Source organism: Aplysia californica, unplaced genomic scaffold, assembly GCF_000002075.1.
Source record: "Aplysia californica isolate F4 #8 unplaced genomic scaffold, AplCal3.0 scaffold00003, whole genome shotgun sequence".
In the NCBI taxonomy this organism is placed as follows: Eukaryota; Metazoa; Mollusca; class Gastropoda; order Aplysiida; family Aplysiidae; genus Aplysia; species Aplysia californica.
This window is the reverse complement of record NW_004797273.1, coordinates 3103851-3124296: the sequence shown is the minus strand read 5'-3', so window position 1 is coordinate 3124296 and position 20446 is coordinate 3103851. Positions and strand designations below refer to the sequence as shown.

At 37.4% G+C, this 20446-nt stretch overlaps 1 protein-coding gene and 1 non-coding gene across 6 annotated transcripts; one reads left to right on the top strand and one right to left on the bottom strand.

The window, feature by feature from the left end:
* Positions 1–155: 155 nt before the first annotated feature.
* On the top strand, positions 156–14750 carry LOC101845587 (dynactin subunit 1). 5 transcript variants are annotated; one of them, XM_005089126.3, is made up of 7 exons: positions 156–255; positions 1953–2038; positions 2520–2636; positions 5798–5963; positions 8164–8265; positions 10498–10600; positions 12661–14750. In XM_005089126.3, the coding sequence occupies exons 1-7, from the start codon at positions 171–173 to the stop codon at positions 12863–12865; spliced, it is 864 nt and encodes a 287-aa protein (XP_005089183.1). In that variant the 5' UTR covers positions 156–170; the 3' UTR covers positions 12866–14750. The 5 variants fall into 5 exon arrangements, with proteins under 5 accessions (XP_005089183.1, XP_005089185.2, XP_005089187.1 ...); XM_005089127.3 differs by lacking the exon at positions 156–255 and adding an exon at positions 1298–1381; XM_005089128.3 differs by lacking the exon at positions 1953–2038 and having other exon boundaries at positions 179–255.
* A 3591-nt stretch (positions 14751–18341) lies between these two features.
* On the bottom strand, positions 18342–18414 carry TRNAT-UGU. Its single transcript has one exon. It is a non-coding gene; the product is annotated as a tRNA-Thr (tRNA).
* Between the last annotated feature and the right edge of the window lie 2032 nt (positions 18415–20446).

The window sequence follows — 20446 nt, the reverse complement described above, 5'->3', positions numbered from 1 at the left end:
ATCTTCCCCTGAGCAAGGGAAGCAGACGATGAATGCTCTAACCTTTGCACTAGGCCCTAGACGGTCAGATAGTATAGGAACGTATAGACTAGGCCCAATGTGTTGATTAAGTTGATTGTTTACGTCTTGCAGCAAGCATACTGCTCTGGCCGGCCATTACTTGCCCCAATATGGATGAGTCAATCCATGATCTTTTCACAGTCCTCATCAAATCTGAGAGCATGGTGTTTGAAGAAAAGAAGAAATGCCAGGAAGGTTGTCGATAAATCCCCCCCCCCCCCCCCCCCCACTGTTGTTATGGCTAGTGCGTATTACATAGATTCTAGATCTACATCTAGATCTAGATCTAGATCTAGATCTACATCTAGATCTAGATATATATCTAGATCTAGAAATCTAGATCAAGGCCTATGATCTACAGTCTAGATCTAGAATCTAGATCTAGATCTAGATCTATATTTTAGATCTAGATATTAGATCTACAATCTACAAATCTAGACTCTATAAAATAATACTGGCTTTGAATGTCTGTTCAACATCGTAATTAAACTGTGACTGTGATGCTTGAAGTAAGCTCAATTAATTGACAGACAGGGCATCATCATGGCATGGATGATGTTGTAATATGTAGATCTAGATTCTAGATCTAGATCTAGATATCTAGATCTAGAATAGACTAGAATCTAGATCTAGATTCTAGATCTAGTTCCTCACTCAAGGAAAGTTGTTGTTTTTTTTCATTCTTTTTAGAATTTCTTCTTACTAATCTAGAATCTAGATCTAGATCTAGATCTAGATTAGATCTAGATTATAGATCTAGAATCTAGATAGATTACATCTAGATCTAGATCTATATCTAGATCTATGTAAGTTTATACAGTGGAACCCGGTCTCATCGAACTCGGATTGATTAAAAGAGGAGTTGGATTCACTAATTTTTATATTCATCTCATAAAAATCAATAAAAAGTTACTCGGATTCAACGAACACCAAAATAAGCAAGATTCGGATTCAACGAAGTCGCACAGGGTGAACTGCTGCGACCAATTGCAGCGACCTCCTTTCATACCAATACACTGGTATACACTGTGCATTGTTATCAGGTACCCATGTCTTACATGTGTCGCAGTTGGACGGGCAGCCACCACACGTTTGATGTGACTGTGAGTGTGTGTGTAGAAGGGCCGATGGGGGAGGGGGTACATATACGGTCTGGACGTGGAACGTCAGTAGAGATACAAATGCTACAGTTATTTTTTCCGCGGCTACTGATCGATATATTACAATGATAAACTACGTAATGAATTGCTTGCTGGACTGTGGAATCAAACGTTGCCATAGGCCTATATGCTAGGCTCTACCCAGCAACATAACTTGTTTGGTAAACAATACGTATAGAGACGATAGATGACACAGGCGTGCTTTTGATCAGCTCTTTTTCACAGTGTGTGCTGGTAGAGTTAGGTGTATTTTCCTGGAATTTTCCATCAATTCTTTGGTATCAAAGAAAAGAATAAATGCCGTTCATTTGAAACCAAACTGCTTTTGATTGAGAAAGCTGAATAACAACACTATACATTACTTGTTCGGTACCTGTAATTATCTACACAAAAACCTTATATTTGCCATAAAACGAACACCCAGATTCAACGAAATTGAAGGTCAGGCCTGACGACGTTGTTGAATCTGAGTTCCCCTGCATTTATTCACGCATAAGCTACAGATATTTGTTAATTTGTTTTTTTGACACTCGCAGCAGACATTGCAGTGCTGATACTGATAATGTTTCTAATATATCATAATTTTGAGAAAGCAAATTTAATAAATTGTAATGAACAGGCTGACAGTAAAAAGTGGGTCTGCCTTGGGTCATAAGGGGAACTTGACTTTGTAGCTCATCTCAGTTACTTTTTCATGAATTAATTGAGAAAGTAAAAAATAATATTTTTCAGCGAAAGATGAAATTAAAGAGTTGGAAATGCAGCAGAAGAAGATGAAAAGGATGATATCTGAAAGCAAAGAGAAAATACGGCAAATGGTGAATAACATGAGTTGCTTTGTGTTGTCATAAAGGCAGTGGCCTACATTTTAAAAGAAAATAGTCGTGTTATTTGTGTGTTCATGAAAAATGGTGACTGAAGTGATAGATATTGTTCAGCAAAACATTTTTCCTGTCCACTGTCCATCCCTATTTACCCCATTTTGAAAGAGTTCTGTACGTCTTCTACCTATCATATATTATGGACATAATTCCTGAGAGCTACAGGCATTTTTCTTTTTCCCAGGAATCATCTCTTTGTTATTAGTTCCTCTGTGTGTAATATATAGATCTATTGATTTTGAAAGTTGTTTTTAAAAAAATCAATTAGATCTAGATCTAGATCTAGATCTAGATCTCTAGATCTAGATTAGATCTAGAAATCTATATGCTCAATAAAAAGATTTTTACAGACTGCTGCTTGAGAAATTGACATTGACTGGTTGCCTCAAAATTTTTTTTCTAATTCTATTTAATATAGGAACAGGGACTTGTGTGTTCACAAATGGCTGTTTCTCAACTTATATTTCGGGAAGAGCTGCTGTGTGCAAATACTGAAAAACTTAAAGCAGAAAGTTCAGAGCTGACATCAAAACAAGTAAGTTTTTCATTCATTCTTTTGTATCGGTTTATCTTACCACCGTTGTCCCAATCAGGGCAATAACTCTATACTTTATAAAATTTCCTTTGGAATGGAGGCATAACTTGGCATTCCAACACGCGCATACACACACACACACACACACACGCACACACACACACACACACACACACTTGACACACATACACACACACACCCGCACACACACACCCGCACGCACACACAAACACACACGCAGGCACCCCCCACCCACACACACACACACACACACACACACACACACACACACACATACAGGCACCCACACTCACACACACACACACACACACACACACTCACACTCACACACACACACATACACACACAAACACTCGCACAGGCACCCCCCCTCCCCCCCCCCCCCACACACACACACACACAGACGCACTTAGGCATGCACTCACACATGGACAACATACATGTAGTCATTACACCTAAACATCCTACATGGAGATTTCGGATGAAAAAACAAACTGGTTCCAAGGTACTGCTTTGAATTTTTTTTCATAAACCTAAACTCATGAAATGCATGAAACTTTCGAAGAAGAAGTTAAAAAAAAGACCATACATCTTGGAACAAATATATATATCCTTGTGAATTCTTCATGTTTTTATCGAAGGACCTGATGGAGACCACCTAATAAGTGGGGCGGTCTTGGATCTGATGCTTGGGTATTTTTTTTTATAAACATGGAGTATGTGTTCTACACTATGTAACAGACTCTATTAATTAACTAGTTTTGTGTAAGTTTGAACAGTTGCTACATTTTGGCCAAGCTCCTTTATTCAGGTATGAGGTAACTTTGAATGTGCTACATGGGCACAGTAATCGAACATGAGTATAGCACATAAAGTGATTGGAGTATCCTACACATGATGACTTACTTTACTATGGACATGCCAGGAAGTTGGCCTTGGAAATGAAATGAGGTCCAGAGCATCTGTCCCTCACTTCTATGACTACATGAATGCCGCACCTTTAAACTATTTAGATGTTTATCTTATCGGTTATCCTTGCTTGCAAACATTTCAATACCCAGTCACTATACATGTAGTTATAATGTAGTAGGTGATGTAATTGAAATTAAGCTTAAAGCTCGTAGAGATTTGTCACTCGAACCTGAAAACAATGCAGTCTTTCTGTCTACCCTTTCATCCATTTAGGACAACATTCCAGTTAGTTGGTTTGAGATTGTTTTTTGGGGCACTCGTGGTCTAGAAGTTATATGGTGTTTGCCTCTCTTTCAATTGGTCCCAGGTTCGAATCTTGACAGCGACGGAAAATGTTCTTCTTTAAAATAGTTTCTTTTCACTTTCTTTCCTGCTTTTGTCTCCACTTTCTGCCCCCTCCCCCTCCCCCTTTCATCTTCCGCTGGGCACCTGTCATTCTCTGCAGCCTTAACTTTTACTGTTACTACTTGACTCCTTCTTACTGCTGTCTTTCAGCTACACCCCAGATCTTAGGGTAGGTAAGGTAGAACATCTAGCCTTCTGGATAAGTGAGAAAAAGTTTCGGAGGTCCCGTGTGCAAGTTATGCACGTTAAAAATCCCTTGTGATGTTCCTAAAATCAACAAGAGTAGGCTTTGGCTGCCACCTGGGTAAAATTCAAAATTAATTCCTACCAAACTGAAAATGTTTAATGTGTCCCGCATGCTCATTTGACAGTATGCAGTTGTGAACACCCTAAAACACTGAGTGTCTTTTATTGCAGTTAAGTGAGTTAAATACATTATGTGTATATTATCTATTATGTTAGATCTTTTTTGCAGTCTGTGTGTCATACCTTTTTGTGGATAGTTTTTGCAGGTTAATTTTTTTTAAAAAGGGTTATTTTCATTGCTCAATTTGAGAAACTTAATTTCATTTTTGAGGCAAAGTGTTTGTGTTCCGCGCAATTTACGGATCGTATTATTGCGCGGCAATCTTTGGATTGTGCTGCGCGTTTTAGCGATCATATAATTGTATCATTCTTGTGAGCTCTTCAGTTTCATATCTTAATTTAAATTTAAATTTTCATGTTTTTACACTTTTGAAAATATACATGAATGTTCTTTGATGTGAGTAAAAGAATAAAGATGGAAGTGAATTCTTTAAAAAATTATTTTAAAAATATAAAATAAATTAAATGTACTTTGTGAACTTTGAGTTTGATACCTAGCATTGTATCATTCTTGTGAGCTCTTCAGTTTCATATGTTAATTTTAATTTATGATTTTAATTTTCATATTTTTAGGCTTTTGAAAATGTATGAGAATAAAGACGGAAATAGGCCTAAATTAAGAAAAAAAATATTTCAAAATTATAAGATGTGTCACGACATGGTGGAATCAGGCGCTCCTCAATTTTTGGGTAAATGGAGTTTTTGGTATCAGATCAAAGGCTGTTCATTTTCCTTGCATTTGATGAAAAAAAATGTCATTTATCTTGAATAAAAGTCAAGATATTTGCGATTGAAAGAGGTTGGGTCGCCTGGCTTGTGAAGTAAAATTAGGGAGAAAATGACCGCCAAAGTTTGGTGACTGCCATAGTAATTAGTTCAAGAATCCTTGGAAACTGCAAATTTACATTTTTTGTGCCCTTAATCGTGGTTCCATTAATCCACACAAAAGAATGTTTTTGAATGGATTCAAGGTGCTAAGCCAAAGAACAAAAATTCAAAGAAATTTCCAAACTGGCTGGAAAAATGCCAATTTCTTCGATTTATAATATATAAATAATTATTTTGACGAGCGCCTGATTTCACCAAGATGCCTCACAAATATTCAGGTGATCAATGCAATTCAAATTGCCGCACAATTATATGATCGTTAAAACGCGCAGCGCAATCTTAAGATTGCCGTGCAATTATATGATCGTTAAAAGATTGCGCTGATCTGTAAGTTGTGGGGAACATCTGCACATTACATTATTTAATTTATGTCAAGAGTAAAGACTATGTTGATGATACCTTAAATTTAATGTTGACTGCCATGTCTTCTTTTCAGAAATGTAACTCTTTTGGACTGGCTTTTACCCATAAAATATGACTTTGTATAGTCCCCTGAGCTTTTAAGTTACTATGTTTGGTAACTTTTGATTATGGTTTGTAAAAATATTGTTGCTTTTCTTATTCTTCAGACACTTCTGGATGAAGCCAAGAGCAAAGTGTTGGTAGCTTTCACAGAAACAGCAGCAAACTTCTGCCAAACTTATGGTTTAGGAAATGATAGCAGAAAAGCAAGAGTTACACAGGCTACAAAACAAATTCAGGAGCTGCTTGTGAAAAAACAAGAATTACTCTTGGGTGATGAATTTTGTTTTTAACTGTGTATTTTATATATAATATATAGGCCAGCTTTATTCAGATACGAGTCTGATTAGATTTTTTATCTCCTAGTCCGAATATGGGTTTTATCTATTCGGACTTGCGTCCCAAAAAATGTTTTATTTATTCGAACTCAGCTTCTAAGTGAGTTATGTCAGTGTAAGGAAATTACATAATATTACTGTCGTCTGGGGATTTTACGTAAAACCAGAATTTGAACTAGAATTACCTACTAGGACTGTGTAATTATGTCAAAAGTCCAAAGACTGCACTCTCATTGCCCAATGGCAGTGTTTAAGTACACGGTAACCGACAACTCGGGGTCTTTCCACCATCACCACAGCATCATCATTACTTCCACCACCATTTGTCTTTCCACATGTTTAATTTCGTTTTGTTGTGTGTTATAGTTTTTCTGTTATTAATTTTTTCTTTTTAAATCACATCACACAAAATCGACAGCTGTGGCCTCTTCTCAACACCTCTTCCCCCAGCAAGCCAAGAGTGCATGATCGCTACGCACAATCTCATTGGTCGATATAATTAACCTTGCCCCCTGCAGCCGGCTAGGTCAACTCAACTTGTGTTCATACTAATGATGCAAGGAGGGCCAGTTTAGATAGATCTAGTCACTGGATATTAAAGCTGACGTCCCGATTGTTATCATTATAATCGAAGAAAATGTCATAAATGCTGGAAATATTTAGGGACAAGGGTCGGAAATCGAAACGGATGTCATGCTGGATTCAATTCAGAGCCCAAATATAATTTTTGTCTGTACATGCATGGTTGGAGGATTCTTGGGGGAGTAGTTAAAGGCTTTGAACTGTTTGCGGATGAATACTGTTGTTAGTTTATTATATCCCCCGTTTTGTTGGGTAGAGTCTATATACTTGTAACAATTTAAAAAACATTTTTTTTAAAGGTAAGTGTGTGCTGGCACTCACAACGGCATAAAGTTATATAAGCACACAAGACACATTATTAAACATTTCAGTTTGGTAGGAAATTTTGAATTTTGCCTGGGTAGTGGTCGAAGCCTTCTCTTATCGATTTTGGACGAGGGGCTTCCGATATTTTTCGTCCTTATCCGCGAAGGCTAGGTGTTAGATGTTCATATGACCAGGTGTGTGGCTGAAAGCAGCAGTAAGAAAGAGCCAGCGAGTAGCAGTAAAAAGGTTGCAGAAAGAGTCAGGAGCCCAGAGGAGGGGGCAGAGGAGGTTAGGGGGTGGGGGCAGAAAGTAGAGACTAAAGCAGATGACAAAACATTGTTAGAGCGCATTAAGGAGGTGAGTGAAAGGAGACTATGTTAAAGAAGAATTTTTTTTGTCGTTATCCGGATTCGAACCCGGGACCTATAGAATGAGAGGCGAACACTATAACCTCTAGACCACAGACAGTGTATGCAGAGAACACATTAACTATAGCTTGCTCACTTTCATCAGACCACTGTTAAAACAAGAAAATGAAATATCTCTGTGAAATATTATCAGTTCTTTGCACACGGGTCTAAAATTTGGATGACCAACAGAATCTAAAAGCCGATTAATGAAGGTCACTGCAAACTAAGGTTCTGACACATTTCCTTTGATGTTAGCCTAAAATTTGGTTAAAAAAAACATAATAGGTTTTTTTTAGCATACACCTAAAACATAAAAAATTCGACATATTTTCTTCAACACCACGCTTTAATTTCACCTATGTTACAATGTCCATCAGCAAGGGTGAGTACTTTTCGAGATTCACGTGGAGACATCTAGTCTAGACAGGTATGCAATGAAATCTACACGCTTCCACTGAAATACGGTAGCAGGGTGGTGTCGCTGTCTCAAAATGAGCTATTTGTAGGTTAGGTTACTGTAGATAATTTATTTGAGTGATTCTATGTATGCTCCCTAAGGGAAGTTTTTAATGTAGGGCTCAAATAGAAAAAACTTTTTTATTACTGGATCAAGATTTTTTGAAAAAAATATTTTTGTTTGATAACTGGCTTGCAGAAGTGCCATGCAACATTTTGATGGCATAGGTAAATTAATTAATGAGCTAGAATTTTTTTAACGTTGAAAGACAAAAGTGAACAAGCTATAGGTGGATATTCACCAAGACTTGTTTATAGTGATCTGAGCTCTGCTACTTTATAATGTACATGTGTTTTCCCTTTAATGGTTTTTTTTTGCAGATCTAAAGACTTCAGAAGAAGATCTGTCTAAAGTCAATGATTTCATGGCAAGAAATGTTCTTGTTCACCAACGTACAGATAGTATATCCAAGGAAATGGAAAGTAAGTACACAGTGTTGACTTTGTACAATAATGTAAAATATATTAGAAACGCACATTATATTATTGAGGGTGTTGGGTAGTTGATGGTTTGCTCCTTTTACTGTGTATGTTACTTTTTAATTTCTAGTAACACCTCTAATCTTCAGCACTTATGACCTAAGTGTGTTTCAAGTGCCATAACCTCTTACAAGAAATGAAAGAAAAATCTGTTGTTCCTGTCCGAATTAATGTAATTCCAGATTCTTATTATCCCCCATTATTTTGTTTTAATCCTTTCTGTTGGTATAACATGACTAAAATTAATTTTTGCAGGGGAAGAACTACCAAATTGGAATTTTAATACAGTGGGCCCCCACCTAAAACAGTCTCGATTATAACAGTATTTCAGCTATAGCAGGCTCACAGTAAATCCCAAACCCTCTTATGATTTTAGTTTTAAAAAAGGGTACGTTTATAGTAGACATAGGAAGCTTGGCTATAACACTCATGGTCTAATCATTGACAAAATTATAAAATAAATGGACAAGAAAGTAGAAGGGGGCTCTCGTGGCCTAGAGGTTAAGGTGTTGGCCTCTCATTCAAAGGTCCCGGGTTCGAATCCGGGTAGCGACCAAAAAATTTTCTTCTCTAAAATTGTCTCCTTTCACCTCCTTTCCTGCTCTCTAGCATTGTTCTGTTGTCTGCTTTCATTTCCACTTTCTGCCCCCACCCCCTCACCTCCTTTGCCCCCTCCTCTGGGCTCCTGACTCTTTCTGCAGCCTTTCTACTGCTACTCCTTGGCTCCTTCTAACTGCTGTCTTTCTGCCACACCCCTGATCTTCTGGTAGGAAAGATCTACACCTAGCCTTCTCGGACAAGGGCGAAAAATCTCGGAGGGCCCGTGTGCAAGTTGCGCACGTTAAAGATCCCTTGGTGGTCTAAAATCGATAAGAGTAGGCTTCGGCCGCCACCCGGGCAAAATTCAAAATTTCCTACCAACGAAAAAGTATTAGGTGTGTCCCGCGCGCTCATATGACCTTATGCAGTTGCAAGCGCCGTAAAACCCTATACTAAACAAACAAACAAACAAAAGAAAGTAGAAGGAAAGCAAATGAAGCAAAATGATGCCCATGGTGAATTGTATCTACATGACCCACAAGAGGCCTAAGTTAATAATGATGTGTCATGCCATATATATATAAGCAGGGGAGGGAGGGGGGAAAGCTGGATGCACTTTGGTGTTAATCCAGATTTTCCAGTCAGTGACTCAAGTATCTTAGTGTGACCTGTCTTCCCGTGGGGTGTTGAGACTTGTTACGGGAACATGTCTGAATGAAAGCAGGCACTGCGCACTTGATCTAATACAGATTTATGTGTGTTCTTTTTCCTAAGGGTGTTAACTTTTTCATAAAGAGTATTCTGTTTTAGTCGGTATGCTCTAAATAAATGCAATTATTTTTTTCATTAGGCTACATCCTGTACATTTCATATGACACCTAGTCAACCTCCATGAAATTAAGGTACTAGAAGAAGAAAGATAAGGATTAGGAGCAAATTATAATAGTGGAAAAGACAGGAGAAATAACGGATAAATTGATAGTGAGTAATCTAGGCTATGTAACAAAAACGATTCCATTTGTTAATCATTAGTTATGATGTATGTAATTTGTAAATGGGGTCACCGGTTATAATAGGGTTCAGCTATTATCAGAGACATCATGCTGTTCCTGGTGGTACTGTTTTAGCTGGGGTGTACAATTATGTATCTAGGGGTATGCAGTGTCAGGTCTTTCCTAGTTGTAGCTGCTGCTGTAAGTAGAGGCACATTCTTCCATGGGATTAACTTGCTAATATTTTCTTACAGAGAGTTGAAGGAGACAATTTAGCTGTAAAAGCAATGGGTAGGAGAAGAAGAGGTAAAAATCCTGGAAGTAACATTTATCACTTTGAAAATAATACACTAATAAAAGGTAGTATCGTAGAGATGTGACAGCTTTTGATTGTAAGATGCATTAAGGTTTCAAATGTAATTGGGGGGGTCTTTTTGTATGTGTTTACCCAGCATTGAATTATACTCCAAGGAAACTATCTATGTAACTCGCAAGTCACTGCTGTCGTAGTGTCTCCTATAAATTTCTGCTTTTTTCTTTGCATTTTTAGAACGGCTCTTTTTAAAAAAGGAAAAACAAAGTTGAATGATCTTTTTTAAGATCCGACATTTCAGTCTTCTTAGATAATGGCTTTTGTAAACAGGCCTTGCAAGGCTTATGGAAGATGAGGAATCAGCTCTGAGGGTACTTCAGGAAGAAACAACACGTCTAATTCAAGCCTCAGAAACAGATGAGCAGTTTATTAGGTATGTAGGCCTACACTTTCCTGTACAAATATTTCATTAGTTGTAAAACAGTAAATTGGTGCTTAACCTCATGATGAACCTGGGCCGACACCTATAATATATGTAATAAGTACTAATACATGTGTATTACACGGTAGAATCAGGCTCTGGTCAGTTTTTGGGCATCTGGAGTTATTGGTATCCTCTCAAAGCTTGTTCATTTGATCATCTTTTAATGGAAAAAAATACATGCCCATCTTGAATAGAAGTCGAGATATTTGCGATTGAAGGAGGTCGGGGTCGCCTGGTTTCTGAGGTAAAATTCGTGAGAAAATGGCTGCCAAAGTTTGGTAATTTCCAAAGGTTGAGAGTCCTTAGAAACTAAAAATTTACATTTGTTGTGCCTTTAATCAATGTTTTTCAGTAATATCCACTCAGAAATATGTTTTTAAATGGACATAAAAGGTGTTGAGTCAAAAAACACAAATTAGAAAAGAATTGTCAAACTGGAAGAAAAATGCTGATATAATTTTCAATTTAATTATTTTGACGAGTGCCTGATTTCACCACGATACCTCACATATACTAATTGAACCGCAAGCCTTGCCAGAGCTGGATCTGTTAGCTTGCAGCTAGCCCCTTTCTTAACTATTAGCAAGGGAAACTCCATGAACAAATTACTAATGTAAACTTGCTTGGTGTGACTTTAATATCTTGGGTTGAGACTTCAAAGAAAAGAACAGCTCCATTTTAATAATTTTCATGTGTATTTTATTATCCTCTTTCAATGAAGCTTCAGGGTTTTCTAGAACTTTTCTGTCTGTGATGTTAGGAAAAACAAATGTGAGTCATCGTGGTGAAATCAGGCGCTCATCAAAATAAGAAGAAAAAAAAGAAAAAGGCATTTTTTGTACAGTTTGGCAATTTTTACCCAAATTTTGTTTTTTGGCTCAATACTTTTTATTTCCATATGAAAGCACATTTTCATGTGAATTTAACCGAAAAACGTTGATTAATGGCACAAAATATGTAGATTTTCAGTTTTCAAGGACTCTCAAGCTGTAGAAGTTACCAAACTTTGGCGGCCACTTAACACTAATTTTACCTGTGAAACCAGGCTACCCCCACCTCCTTGAATCGCAAGTATTTTGACTTCTAGTTTAGATAGATGAGTATTTTTCTCGTAGAAAGCAAGGCAAATGAATTAGCTTTCAGATAATACCAGTAACCCCACATGCCCACAAATTGACAAGTGCCTGATTCCACCGCGTCATGACACAAATTTGTGCGGTCATACTTTAAAACTTTTGATTTAATTGGTGTGCTCTGTGAAAATTGGACTAACGTCTGTAATATAAATTAGCGGTAATAGTTGCTAGTTCGCCATTGCACATAGAACACTGAGTTCGATTCCCATGTTGGGAGGATTTTTATAGAGCTCTTTCATCTCTGCTGAAACGTTATTCCTCTCGACCTGGGTTGACCCTGGCAGGTAGGGTTGCAGCAGCTAGCCCACCTCCCAAACAATCTAAATTGTATTGATGGTGGTGCAAAACGTCTGCAAGTACAATAATCATGTTTGTGAAGTTGTTTGAAATATTCTAGCAGATGCTAATATGAACACAGCAGATGAATACATGTACTCTTTTGGCATACTAGCATGATGAGGGATAAATGTTGTAATGAAATTACATGTAATAGGCCTACTCATAAACACCTCTATGCTCACATGTATTATATTAGTAGTAGGCCTACAAGTAGGCCCTATTTACTTTGGAGTATTGGCCCTGCCTTTTTTCTTTCTTTCCTCTTTTTTTGGGTACTTTTTGCTCTTTAATCAATGGGCCAGTATTTGGTTTGCCTTTGAAATGACTATTTATGCTTAAATACCGCAAAGTACTCATACCAAATAAAAACAAAGAAGACAAACCAATCTCTTTCAATTTCTCTCAATCACTCTCTCTCTCTTTCTGTTTTTCTCTCTTTCTCTCTCTCTCTCTCTCTTCGTGTCATCCCACAAGTCTATCCTGGTATCAGTCTCTACTTGGAGGAACTCTGATTATACTTTTTTGATACTTTAGAGTCCAGCAAGAGATAGAAGCTTGTGACGTGGAAGGCTTAGAGTCCCAGGCTGAAGCTCTGCAAGCCGAACTGTCGGAGCTGAATCAGCAGCTGGAGCACAAAGAGCGTAAACAGCAAAGAATGCAATACCGACAGTGGCTACGCCAACGACAACAGAAGACCACTCTGGAGTCACTACAGGGTAACAGAAAAGAAGAAGAGTGATAAAGCTAAAGACATTCTGTCAACACATCCGTTATTGCTGTGCCATTTCCCTTATCATCATCATCATGGTCAATGTCACTATCATTATCATGTATCGTTATCCTTAATGCTCATGATTTTTATTGCTAGTATAATAGTCGTAAATCCAAACATCAATAAGAAGTAAAAGACCCATGCTTCTGTAGTGTAACAAAGAAAGATACAAAATCTTGTGAAATAAGTATTTCTAACCCTTTGATGCTTGTACATGTACTATCAGAATACCAACAAATTACTATTAGATTACTGATTATGTACCTGCTGAAGAATTATTATTGTTAACAATAACTGTTTATTTTTGTCATATGTGTGCAGCCGCAGTGGGTGGATCTAAATGTGGGTGGGGCTCAGAAATGAAATGAGTGTAGGTTGAGTTCAAACGTAGGACCCTGGTTCAGAGGAAAGTCTAGATATGTGTGAATGTGTATGTTTGTGTACATATGCAAAGAGTCGTAGAAAGCAAGACATTTCTAATGAGTGTCCAATGAGTGTGTTGGTTTCTGGGTCTGTGGGGAAAGTGTGTCATGAACTTCCGATTGTTGGGCTTTCAGAGTGCCACAGTTTTTGTAAGTGCATGTACATGTGCTCACTGCATGCAACTCAGGGCTGAAGATTCTAAAGCTGTCCAGATGGTTTCAACTGATTATTTCGTTTAATCAAGAAACATTCATTAATGTAGGGAAATAGTTGGGAGGGAGGAGGGAAGGGAGCTCAAGACCTCTGACCCTTCACTACGCCCTGCCACCGTGTGTATGATTGTGCCTGTGAGTGTGAGCACATAACAATAACATGTGTATGTATATTATGTGTGTGCAAGAGAGGATATGTGAGAGTATGTGTGTATATATAAATATTTACAGTGCAGCCTCTCTATAATGACATCGTCGGGATAAAAAAATAATGTTATAGAGAGTTGTCATTTTAAAGTTTTGTTTACTTTGGGACCAAATTCAAATTAAGTAAACAAGAATGTTCAATCACTTTGAAACAGACAACTTGCAGTTTGCTCACTGCAAACCTGAAAAAAAATACTTCGCAGAGCAGAACGACGATTTTAAATTCAATTAGGAACAGTTCAGATTTGGTATGAATGGCAGGAAATAGTCAGAAGGAGTTAAAACGACACTCGTGAAATTATCACCTTTTTAAAAGTGAAACTAGAAGATGTGCGACATGTAACTATTTGTGATGCTTAAATATTATTCTTGCACACTGGGTTTTTCCGAAACGGCAATAGAATTCTCTTTCTTTTGGTATATAATATGTGGGGGTTCCCGTGGAAAGAAAGTGTCCACCCGATTGAGTAAAGATTCCCTCTGTTTGTCTAGGAATTTGGCGTAATTCGACGACGATATGTCCTCAAAAATAATTCTTAAAAAATGTTTAGAATCATTTTTGAACAAATTTCTTGACACTTATGATGTAAAAATGGTTTATCTTTCTAAATTTCCTATAATCTCGTTTGCGATAAAAATGAAGTTCAGGGCCTATTTCGGCGATATTTCAAAATAAAATTCCTAACCATCCAACGGGTTTTCTCAGAGCAGCACTCATAATTATATGGATGGGTTCACACACATATGCGTTTGTGTGTGTGTGTGTTTGTGTGTATGGGTGTGGATATGGCTGTCAGTGATACACCAAACCAATGTGCCAGCATCTGGACAATGAAGATTGATCTTAAATTGTCAGGAGTATCAGTAATAGCTACAAAGTGTACAAATTTTCTTGACTGGAATTTAATCAAGAAATTAATTCCACTATTCCAATGTATCATATTTTTTAAATTGTTTATTTAAGTTTGTCTGTCTTCAATAAAAGTACAGCATTGAAACCCCTCTTTATACAACTCTCGTACTTGCCTTTTACTTATATTAGCTGTGACATCTGATATTTACTTCGTCTATAGTTTGTTTTTGGTTGGATTGGGTGGAGTGGAATCCAGCTCCCTCTCTACTGCTATCATTTTCTATTTTCTTTTGATTTCTAAGTCAATATGTGACATTACTGTTCTCAATATCGCTGTCTGAAATTCTTTTTCTGTTTTCAATTACTGTGGACCTGGCTAGTCCATGGCCTGACCTTTGATAGTCTAATTATAATTTAAGGAATGGAATTGGTGTGTAGTCTGAAAGGAACAAATGGGAGGGTAGGTTTTAACTTTTGTTTGTACTTTCAGACACATTTATAGGTCCTTTCTATATATTCCCAAAAGCAAATTTATATGACAGAAATCAGAGCATATGATATCTGTGTATGTTAAGTATATATTATACAATGTTGTATTGTCGGCTCCTTCTGTCTCGGTAGACAATGGCTGCGCCTGTACGTCACTCTGTCGAGAACATCGTCTGGAGTGGCTCAAAAGTATGATTATAGTATAGCATCACATCATCATCATCAGCCTTTATCACCCAATGATGAAGCTTAGGCCATCGACAAGAGCCTTCCTTGTACTTCTGTCCTGCTGGGCTATTGTCTCCACTTCTGTCCAGCTGTATCCCATCTACTTCCATCTAGTGTTCCTCCTCTAAAGTACGGTACTTCTAGGTCTTCCTTTCTTTCTCTGGCCTGGTAGGTATGGTAATGTTTGTTTTTCATTCTGATTTCTATCTTTTTTCTGTTGATTTGTTTGGTCCATAATTGAGGTTAAGGTGTTCGTCTCTCATTCGAAGGTCCCGGGTTCGAATCCATGTAGCGACGGGAAAATTTTTTTCATCTAAAATTGTCTCCTTTCACCTCCTTTCCTGCTCTCTAGCAATGTTCTGTCGTCTGCTTTCGTCTCCTCTTTCTGCTACCACCTCCATGCCTCCTTCGCCCCTTCTTCTGGGCTCCTGACTCTTTCTGCAGCCTTTTTACCGCTACTTCTTGGCTCCTTCTTACTGCTGTCTTTCAGCTACACCCCTGATCTTCTGGTAGGAAAGATCTACTCCTAGCCTTCTCGGACAAGGGAAATCCCTTGGTGGTCTGTAATCGAAAAGAGTATGCTTCGGCCGCCACCCAGGCAAAATTCAAAATTTCTTACGAACTGAAAATGTTTAAAGTGTAATGTGTCTATTGCGCTCATATGGCCTTATGCAGCCGCGAACGCCGTAAAACACTTAGCAAAAAAATAATTTCTTATGACGTCAGGCCAAGGAATATTTGGACAGCTGTGGACAGATGCCTGTAGCCTTTTTGAAGTTAGTTTTGTAAGTTTGCATGTTTCCGATCCATAGAGTATTACCCTTTTGACACTGGTGTTAAAAAATACTTGACTTTTTTCTGGTTCCTAATATCCTGATTTCTATACTTTTTAAAAACTTAGAATCTAGTAGTCATGGGAAATACCTTTGGCATAGCATCTGCAAAGGAGGATACTTCTGACACGAAATTGAAGAAATAAGGATTGAAATGATTTGTGGCTTCTTTTGTGGCTGATGAGACCAATGCTGGCAGAAAACAGTTCACTGTATCATGTTGAGCATAATCTATAAGCTTTATTCCCAGTTGTTGATGAGTGCAGCTTGCAGGTCTCTCTTTTATGGCTGCGGCATTGCTTATATGAAACCTCATCAATGTGATTTTTCGACCTTTGTGATTACACTCTCCAACTGGGTCTGTTTGGAACTAGGCTCTTCCATGTCAAGGGATTCAGAGTCATTTTTGGGATATCATTGTACCGCTTTTTTGGGGGGTTTAGTGGGCCATTGTTACGCTTAGATCTAATTCCCTGAAAACAGCTGAGCATAGAATGCTGCCTTTGGGATTCTGACATCAGGCACTCTTATGACATCATCACATAATAATATTATGTGGGTCTGCATGCTTTGTCTCCTAGCTTTTTATTTAGGCCTCTATTTGTAGTAAGGCACATTTTTACAGCTTCTTTTGAGAGGAAGACAAAGGGCGAAATCTTGGATGGTTGATAGGTATTATTTGGTTTCCCCAATGTGTTTGGGAGCATGACTCGAGTTTTAAATTGTAATGGATGGAGCATGCTCAGTTTGAGTTTTGACACACTGAAAATCCAAACTAAATGTTCAAAAATAAATGACTGAAATGCGTTTTAAAGGTTTAGTTGGTATAACTGCCTTGAAAATGTCTCTTATTGTCTTCCTAGAAAATCAATAAAAGTTATATTATAAGCGATTAGTGCTTAATTAATGAACAGAGCAAAGCCCCCACTTTGCTTATGCGTTGTATGCCGTATGTCCCACGTATTATGGTAGATGGGAAATTGTTTGCGGTGACATTGATTTAGATAATCAAAACCTTTAATTCATCAAATATGGTTTGTAATACGAGTGAAGTGTTTTATTTTTTATCATATTAGAAAGAACATAAAGCCAATAGGTATACACATTTTGTGCCAGAGTAACCAAAAAAAAGAGCTCTATATATGTTTGCTGAAGTTTGGTTCCTGTTGTGGGATGTTTATTCTGTTCAATATCATTATTTACATGTCTGTCTACTTCGATGGTCTGCAACTGACTAGATCTAATCAGCCTGCCTCCTGTGTCTTAAGGCAGGGGTGGGGGTTTAGTACATAATGTCTCTGTCTCTCTGTCTCTCTCTCTCTCTCTCTCTCTCTCTCTCTCTCTCTCTCTCTCTCTCTCTTTATTTGTCTGTCTGTGTGTGTGTGTGTGTGCTATTATATTCCAGCTTATCAGCATAATATTGTCAGCAGTTGCAAATGCAAGTAGATGTAAGGATTATGGGAGTAAGTTATATCTGATAGGGCAATTCCTCTGTTTCCTCTGTTTTGTGGTTTTTAAAAAATTTGATTCCAACGGCCAATTATTATTGTGTTTTGTGCTTCTCTTTGCTCAAGGACCGTGAGCATCAGCTTCAGCTTAGTTACAGTGGCAATATAACAGTAACAGCCTGAGTATAATTATTAATTAATAATATTACAATACAGTCGAAACTGCCCTTACAGCCATCTCATGTAGGCCTACAAGACAATCAAATTATGGTCACTGAAAGGTACCCCATCTAGTTGTTTTTAAAAAGAAACTCAAACTGTTTTCAACCTTGGTAGCCAATATAGATCTAGTTCTTCAGCAATAAATGTCCGTAAATGTTATGAGAAATCCTGTGGAGAAATCTTAACGTTCTGATCTTGTTTTCTTACTCTTAGTGCACAGGTCTGTATGTTCATGTATTCTGTGATCTTTATGCCTGAGGTATAACAAATTATTGGAACTGGAAATGAAGATTAAATGTTGAAAAAGAAAGAAAAAGAAATTGAGGGGTTGTTTCTAACTGGCGGTGGTTAATATTATTGAGACTCTAGAAAAATAATTGACACCCTGCTGTTCAAAACTGAGAAAGATGTAGGCCCTACTCTTCATTTAGAAAAGTGGGTTTTATTCTAAATCTGAATCACTGGCTTCAGAACGTTATAGAAGTGGCCAATTGAGGTAATAAAAAAATAAAATAAAAAAGTTGCGTCAGCCCCCAGGGAGGATCGAACTCCCGACCCCTGGTTTACAAGACCAGTGCTCTAACCACTGAGCTATGGAGGCTTCCGTTCCGCTAAGGTCACAGTACCATAATAATTCTGCAGCCATCCGTGTAAGGGGAAAAGGGGGGGGGGGGGGGCTATGATAATGAATTGTCTTTTATGTGAATTAAAATTACATTGTTCAGTCTTCATTAATAAGACTATTAGTAATATAAAGTAAAGTGTACCTCTTTTTTTGAACGCTTGAAAGTGAAAATCTCTGTAGGCTAATTGTTGGACAGTGAAAAAAAAAAGAAGAAAAAGGATACCAGGGGACGTTAAACTAGAAATTGATAAGAATGAGTGATGTACACAGTTCTCCCTCTTGACACAAAAACCTTGGAGAAACCAAAGACTAAATTTTTAATTTTTAAAGATCGTTCATATCTTGTTATCTAGATCTATATGACTAATTTGCATATTTAAACACCTCTACAAAGGATTTTTTTTTCAAATTGGAGAATAAAATGTCAAGGTCATGGTCACAGGCCTACCATTTTTGGGTACCGGTATTAGCAAGGAGCTTAAAACATTCAATAAGTCATACATAATATTATCGGCATTTTTTTCTAAATCTAGCTTCGCCCCTTTTACCTCTAGATCTAGTTAAGTTAGAGCTACGTGTTGTACAAGGTCCTTAAAAATATGTCGATTCAAGTGTCTCAGAAACTGCCATTGTCTGCTCCTCATGATTTCTGTGAGTGGCTCACGACATTTCGGAGCTACCTCCTTTGACTTCTTTTCCTTCCACTGTAAATTCTCACTAGTCCTTATTATAGTAAGAATCCACATTTCTGCTGTCTCTCATGTAATGTCACTAGATCTATCTTATTGTCTAGAATTTACAGATGTGTTGCTCTCCTTGAGATGTTTCTTTTTTTCTTCAAGATTTGACTCATTTTATTGATTTTCCTTATTTCTTATCTGTTGTATTTATTTCGTTTGGTTTGTTTTCTGTTGTAGGCCTAGGCTACATAATATTTGGCATCAGCTGTAATTTATAGACTGTCCTAAATATAATTCCCGACTCTTAATTTTGTTTGGTTTTTACACCTTAATTTATGATAGGCTATTTGGCCTGCTTAAGTAATAGGAATATTTATAGTGTTCTTTCTTTCTTTCTTTCTTTCTTTCTTTCTTTCTTTCTTTCTTTCTTTCTTTCTCTCTTTCTTTCTTTCTCTCTTTCTTTCTTTCTCTCTCTCTTTCTTTCTTTAGTTCTTTCAATCTTGCTTTTGTGCTTTGTTTGCTTGCTTGTTTGTTTGTTTTGTTTTTCTTTTTCTTTTTTGTGTGGACATAACCATGCCTTCTCTTTTCTTTACATAAATTAAAGAACATAGTACTATTACGTAAGCCAACGCCTAGTCATACATAACACTATTATTGTTAATATAAGGCCTACTGTTCATTTATATTATGCATGTGACAGTGATAAGAAGTCTGTTTGTGAGTGTAAGCATACTGCTGAAGGTGTGTGCAGGTTTTTTGTGCGGGTGTGTGAGTGTGTATGTGTGTGTGTCTGTGTGTGTTTGTATGTGTGTGTTTGTATGTGTGTCGTGCGTGCGTGTGTGGCTGCGCGCGTGTGGCTGCGCGCGTGTGTGTATGTGTGCACGTGGTGAAACACCAATGTGCCAGGGTCTGGACAATAAAGATGTATCTTCTCTTCTCTTCTCTTCTCTCCTCTTATCTTATAAACAAAACAAAAACAACGACTGCAAAAACTTAATACACGTATTATCACTAGATTCAGATTACATCACAAACATTACGTAGCTTGATAAGAGACTGAGTTACACTTACAGACTTCACATAATACAACACGCTTTATTTCACCCATTGGTGATCTTTTAACTACCAATTATTATAATCAGAGGCGAAGCGTCTATATAATAAAATAATCACTGCTTCCCTTCCTAATTTTGAAACATTGTCGCAGTCAAATTCACCCATAGACGTAAACCTCATAAATTAAATGTAAAAAGACGTTCATAATCACCAATGAACAATAGACTATGCCTAACCTTCAAAACCGTTTCATTGCCACAGAAATAGCCTGT